Below are 6814 nucleotides of genomic sequence, written 5' to 3' on the forward strand. Positions count from 1 at the left end.
ATTCGCGAGGATTTGCGCCCTAGCTATGTAAGGTGGCAGATATGGCTGATAAGATACTTAGTGTGCGTGGTGAAGAGCCTGTTGGCAAACTATAGGTTAGCATGCTTGTGACTAGGCTGGTGGAATGGGTATACTCCAACGTCCTTTGTGGGTACCCCCCAAAACTTTGTCAATAATACATGGATTCTAGCGAAATAGGGCTTAAAAGAAAGAGAAAAACTACTTCTACATTTCTGTAGTAGAGGGTTTTGTTATAACTATTAAACTGCACAAGCTAGAGGCTAGAAAAGGTTAAAAAAGGGGGGGTACCTAGTAAGCATACCTATTAATAGGTATACTTTGCTAGGTAGTGTTAATAACTTAGCTAATACTAGGCAGAATAAGCTAATTCTTTTTTTATTAGAAGGCGCAATACTAGGCGCTTCTATTGAATAATAGATTATGTAAGCGTATCTCTGCTAGTTAAGAAGCTATAAGCCAAAACGTAAAAAAGCATACCCTACCTATCCGCCAGCCTACTATATGCCTCGTAGCGGATTCACACCTATTCCGGATATCTCTCTTCTTGCCTGCGTCGTTACAACGACCTTCTCACAGCCTGGAGCGCGCCTATAGAAAAGCAGCACCACGACGCTGCTTCATACGATTCCTTTTGCTCATACTTTAATCTGCTGCACAGTACTATTAAGCAGCATTCAATACAGCCAGAGAACACGTACAATATAGATGAGGAGGGATTCATAATTAGAGTGATGAGCAAGGGCTTTAGAATCTTCAATAAGCAGCTCTTTAGACTCTAGAAATACAAGCTAGCATCTTATAATAGCAACAGGAAGTAGGTAACAGTAGTAGGAGCAGTAGGAGCTAATAGTTTTACGTTGCCACCTGCAGTTATTTATCCTTTATCATCTCTCTAGATGCAAGAGAGCTGGGTGCAGCGCGTTAAGGCTAAAAAACATGATATACACTTTAGTACCTTAGTAAATGGCTGGACGAACAATGCTCTTAGTGTTGCCTGGCTTAAGCAAGTGTTTGATCGCTATACAAGAGTGAGGGCGCGAGGGAAGTACAGACTCTTGATCCTTGATGGCCACGGCAGCCACGTCACGCAGGCCTTTATTGAATACGCTCATGCCAACAAGATTCTGCTACTTATATTCCCTCCGCATGCTACTCACGCGCTTCAGCCGCTTGATGTGGCGTGCTACAGGCCGTTGGCGCAGCACTACTCTGATGAGCTCCTTCATCGCGGCCACACCACCGAGGGGTGGGTACCTGTGGCTCAGGCTGACTTCTTCCCGCTTTTTTTGGGCAGCGTGGAAGAAGACCTTCACTAAAGACCTTGTTGTACAGGCCTTTAAGTGCACTGGGATTCACCCACTAGATGCCAACGTCGTGCTCAAGAAGTTCAGAAACCTAACACCAAAGTCGCCCAGCACAATCCTAGAGCCTACTCAGCTTCAGCCTGCACCAGAATCACCTAGTTGGCGCAAGATGTCGCAGCTTCTCAAGCGTGCAAGAGAAGATAATGTACCTAGTGCTGCTAAGGCAGTTAATTAAGCCCTTCACTAACTCCACGTGCAATTAGAGATCTTAGAGGCTAGGGTTAACAGCCTAGAAGAGGCTCTAAAGGCTAATAAGAATAAGAAGAGGAAGTAGAAGGTACTACCTTTGCAACCTATTAATAGTAATAAGGGTAGTGGTGTAGTTCTCTAGAGTCCTTCACGCATTAAGCGTAAAAAGCAAGAACTCTAGGTAAAATAGGACCTTAAGCGCGCTGCAGAGGCAGTAAAAGCTACTAAGAAGTAGCTTCAACACTAGAAGAAGATTATTTAAGTAAAGGAGAAGGAGGATAAGCATGTAGAGTAAGAGAAGAAGAAGGTATTAACTACTAAGGCATAGGCTGCGAAGTGCACTTAAACTAAGGCTTGTAAAGAGGAGGCAAAGCGCAAGAGCAACACAAAAAAAAGTACTTAATTACCTAAACAGGCTAAGAGCAAGGCATTATAGAAATCTTAGTTAAAAGTAATAAAGAATTGTGGTGGTAGTGCTATGCATAGTTAGCGGGTGCCTCACAGGTTGCCCTCACCACCACCACCTACTATAGCATCTACTGGCTGCACTACGCGTCCCCCTAGAAAACTGTAGTAGCTAAAAGTTTCGCAATAGTCTATTTAGTAATCTACTAAATCATCTTGTAATAGCAGCGTCGTGGTGTTGCTCAATAATCTCACTTGTTTCGGGGTACAAAAAGTGATGTTGGTGCATCACGCGCCGCGGTGCACAACGAGGCCGTGCACGTTATCTGTACGTGAAATTTCGCAATTTTTAAATATTTAATGCTAGTGCTAGTAGAACTAAGGGTAGCTATGCAACAACGTTGCAACGTTGTTTTAAGTTTGTTAAATAACGTAGATTATCACCGAGCTGGCCATATCACCGAACTGGCCACTTTCTCTTAGCACGACCACCTTTTAATCTAACACAATATGCCTTAACAACAACAACTCTAGAACACTACTAGAGAAGGCAGAGTTATCCTTACTATCTAGGCCTTCTATGCTAGCTAATTTTGCAGTATCTATAGCGCTGCTAGAGTATTAAACGTACCTTATTAGCAGGTCTCTAATCACCTTTGCAATATCACGTTTTAACTAGACATACACGCTAATTACTAGAAACTTACTATACTAGAGGAGCAGACAATTGTCTAGTATATATTTAACCTTAATTCGCGAGGATTTGCGCCCCAGCTATGTGAGGTAGCAGATATAGCTAATAAGATACTTAGTGTGCGTAGTGAAGAGCTTGTTAGCAAACTATAGGCTAGCAGGCTTGTGACGCGTTTAGACAAGCTTAAAATAGCCTTTAATTAAGCTAAGGATAGACAGAGGATACTATAGGAAGATCCTAAGATAATTAGCGCATAGTTTAAGCTAGTAGAGGATACTTAAGTTAAGTATAGTGTTTGCAACAATAACATGCACAACTTTAATAAAACTAGGTTCTAGATAGGTGTTACTTTGTCTTTAAAGGTTGTAACAGGCTTAGAGAGACGTGCTTAGCCAGAGCTTGTTCAGCCAGGTGATCGCGAGTGGGTTACCGTTATCCAGAGCATATGCGCCGCTGGGTATGCAACCCTGCCTTTCATCATCTACAAAGGACAGGTCCACATCTCTGCCTAGTATAAGGAGACAGATATACCCTACAATTAGAAGCTCTTAGTCTCTAAGAACAGTTAGACAAACAACACACTTAGCCTTAAGTAGTTAAAGCACTTTAACACGCATATAAAGACATGTTAGGTAGGAGTGTATAGGTTGCTTATCTTAGACAGCTATAAGAGCTATCTTAACTAGGAGTTTAAGGACTATTGCCTAGAGAACTAAATCCTTACTCTCTACATACTACCTTACTTATTACACATCCTCTAGCTACTTAATATAGTCTATTTCTTGCTGTTAAAGTGTAAGTACTCCTAATATATTTAAGACTTAGTATGCTAACACGTCTTCTATATTAATAAGAAAGGCTTCCTACTAGCCTTTAGGGACGTGTTCCTTAATATATTTATCCCATCACTATAGGCCTCAAACTCCTTTAGAGTAGTCAGCTGCACTCCCTTAGCAAAGGTTAGAGTCCCTTCTTGCTGTACTTGCTTCCTTTTGTGTGATTTACGACGTGTGGCGGCCTTGTTGGCCGCCTGTAGGCCAGCAACCTGATTGCGCACTAAAACTAGCGAATGCGCCATCAGCTCTGCGCCTTTAGTGAGCTAATTAAGAGCGTTAACTATAGACATTAGCAAGCTATTAGTGTGTCTCTAAATCCTCTCTTAAATTAGCTTTAATTAAGACCTAAATTCTAGGGTGTTGCTTAGTGTTTTAGACTCCCACATACTATTGTCCACAGTAGGTGGCGTTAGCATACACAGCCATACTTTAAGCTTTAATAGCACAGCCTCTAGGTTAAGTAGGACTAGGCCAGCACCTCTAAATCCTCCCTAGATGTTACTCTCTGTAATTAAGGCGTTAAAAGCTGCTTTAAAGCACAGCAAGAACTCAAGTTTAGTGATACGCGTAATCTTGCTGCGCATTAGCCACTTAGCTTGGCGGCCATAGGCCTTCTTTAACAGAGAAAAACAGCCTACGTCAAGTGGCTGTAGTAGGTGCGACAAGTGTGGAGGCATACACAGGGTAATAATCTTGTGTTCCTCACAGTACTAGTGGAATTCGACTGAGTTGTGGCTCTCGTGGCCGTCCAGAATAAGCAGCCAATAGCTGCCAACAGTGCGCGCCTTTGTGTGCTCATCAAAGTGCTTTAACCACTTAACTCTAAGCTTGTTGTTAGTCTAGCTGTAGTTATAGATATTAAGAACCTAGTTGTTAGGTATACTAGGCTCCTTGTACCAGGCAGAGAGGTGGTGCTTGCTAGAGAAGATAATAAAGGGTGGGATAGACCAGCCCTTTGCGCAGATGCCTTAGATAATGCTAGTCCACTCTCAGTCGCCCTGCTGCACTGCCTTTAGTCTCCCTTAACACTTAGAGCCTGTAACAACAGCTCCTATTAATGTAACGCCTATTATAAAGCTAGATTTATTAAAGTTGTAGGTGTCTTTATCTTATATACTATACTTAGCTTTAGTATTCTCTACTAGTTAGAACTAGTCCCTAATTACCTTAGGATCCTTACACAGAGCTCTCTTATAGTTGTACTTGTGATTAAATTTAACTTTAAGCTCTGGCTAACGTTTAACAAAGTTGGCAGCCTAGTTCTTGCTAACGTAGGGCTGGTGGCGCTCAGCAAGCAGAGAATTGGCCATATCGTCTACATCAGCAAGCTGGGGCGAGTATCCTCGCTTGTCTAGCCTCAACACGTGCTGGACAATTCCCTCCTCTTCATTTTTTGTAAGATTTACAGTATTAGGTGTGTAGTCGCAGCGTGGGGTGGCTCTAGCAAGTTGGTCACTAAGCGTGCTTTGAGAGACGTTGTAGATTGCTGCAGCGCGTCGCTGAGAGAGCGTCGCGTCTTGTTGGATAGCCTGGAGAGCAAGCTGTATGTCTGCTTCATTAGAGAGCTTTTTCATGTTGCTGCGTTGAGGCATTGTTAGTAGAGTGAAGTTTGGTGTGGTCTTGACAAAAGTGACCGGTACGCTTGGGTGACCGGCATGCTTGTGGAGTACGTTAGTTGCTGTATAAATTCAATGTGCTTCTAACAATAAAGAATCTTCGTCATGCTATTAGCAGGCATCTAGCTTGTAGGCCTCTAGTAGATATAGAGTTAATTCTGCTTAACATCCTAGCAGATCTAGTTCTAATAAATATCAACGTGTTTAAGCTTAGTACTAAGCTTGTCCTACTCCTTTATAACTATGCCTACAGTCTGTTAGTTATTGCACTAAATAATAGGCGTCTAGTTAAGCTTTAAAGACAGTCCTTTAAACAAGCAGCACCACTCCTCTATCTCTAATCTAGCAAGTGAGAGAGCAAGCAGCTCTGCTTCTGTTGTTAATTTTGTCACAGTGCGTTAAAGTGTTAACTTCTAGTTAACAGTCATGCTAAATAGCTGAAATACGTATCCTTGAGAGCTTTGGCGCGTCTTAACGTCGTTAGTAAAGGAGGCATTAGATGCTCTAAAGAAGATAGGATCGCGATAGTCCTGTGGCGAAGTGAGGTGCTCTTGTATCTCTGCCTCGTCAGTGGCTTGAGCCTGCAGGGCTCGATATTTTGTCTCCAGAATGTGACGCCACACCCTTTGAATAGATTTGACGTGTGCTTGGCCAGGGTTAGTCAAATGTGAAGCGTGGATAACGTGAGCACAAGCCAGATCAGGTTAGGTATACTACGTGAGGTAGCCAAGGTAGCCTACAAGCTCTTAATAGGTCTTCTTCTAAGCTTTGTTTAGTTCCTTAAGAGATTGTTCTAGGTAATTTACTAGCATAGGCACCTCTAAAGGGCGGCTAGTAGAGATAATATTGTACTTAGCAGCAACCTTGTGTCAGATGCTCGTACTGTGAGCCAGAGTATGTGCTTAACGAGATCTTAGGTGGTATGATGATTTATTGATGATCGTGGCGATGGTGTTTCTGCCGTGGCGTCGTGCTGGTTGCTACAGGATTGAAGTGGGGGGGGGGGGGAATTAGCGCTGTTCGCGGCCGCCTGTGTGCGGGCCAATCAGGAGTTGCCAGGTCTCGCTTAATCGACCTGGCAACTGCTGATTGGCTGCGCGACAGGTCCCTGCTCGATTGCGCAGATCCGACCTCTCGCCGCTCGCTCTTATCTGACAATATTACTAAAACTAAGTTCCTGCCATGCTTTATAGGCGCCTACAAGGAGTTATTTACTCCTAGCAATATCTAAGGAGGCTTCTAAGGCGCTAGACTAGTTCCCTTTAAGCTAGAATAGGTTATAATAGGTCTTAATGTCTGCCTACATACCCCACTATTACCTACTGTAGAAGATGCTCCCTGGCAGTCCTAAACCCCCAGTAATACCCTGCAAATAGGGTCATAATTAACGCTAATTTAAGAGAGGATTTAAAGGCATGCAAGCAGCTTACTAACTTTAATAGTTAAGGCCTTTAAAAAGCTCGCTAAAGGCGCAGCTATAGTAGCGCACAAGCTAGTGTTAGCTTAAAAGGAAATCACTGGGCTTTAAGCAGTAAATAAGGCCTCTACGCAACGTAAATTGCATAAAAGAAAGCAGTTACAGTAGGAAGGGGTCCTAATAGCTAAGGAAGGCCTTTAATTAACTACCCTAACTAAGTTTAGGGCGCGTGGTGATGGTAAGAAGGCAGGGAAGCGAGCGCGTGTTAAAGG

At 43.1% G+C, this 6814-nt stretch overlaps 2 protein-coding genes across 2 annotated transcripts; both read left to right on the forward strand.

Moving 5' to 3' along the window:
* Positions 1-569: 569 nt before the first annotated feature.
* M421DRAFT_62232 (uncharacterized protein) lies at positions 570-800 on the forward strand (the record flags this gene model as incomplete). The annotated part of the gene is made up of 1 exon (XM_033595949.1): positions 570-800. A coding segment is annotated over one exon (231 nt), but the record flags the coding sequence as incomplete, so codon positions are not given.
* On the forward strand, positions 627-1489 carry M421DRAFT_391310 (DDE-domain-containing protein). The gene is made up of 2 exons (XM_033590002.1): positions 627-749; positions 801-1489. Exon 2 carries the CDS (start codon positions 918-920, stop codon positions 1335-1337), a length of 420 nt encoding a protein of 139 aa, XP_033448792.1. The 5' UTR covers positions 627-749; positions 801-917; the 3' UTR covers positions 1338-1489.
* The last annotated feature ends 5325 nt before the right edge of the window (positions 1490-6814 follow it).

Source organism: Didymella exigua, assembly GCF_010094145.1.
Source record: "Didymella exigua CBS 183.55 unplaced genomic scaffold M421scaffold_13, whole genome shotgun sequence".
In the NCBI taxonomy this organism is placed as follows: domain Eukaryota; kingdom Fungi; phylum Ascomycota; class Dothideomycetes; order Pleosporales; family Didymellaceae; genus Didymella; species Didymella exigua.

Coding starts and splice junctions, on each gene's coding strand:
- M421DRAFT_391310 (XM_033590002.1), top strand. CDS start 918: ATGCAAGAGAGCTGGGTGCAGCGCGTTAAGGCTAAAAAACATGATATA.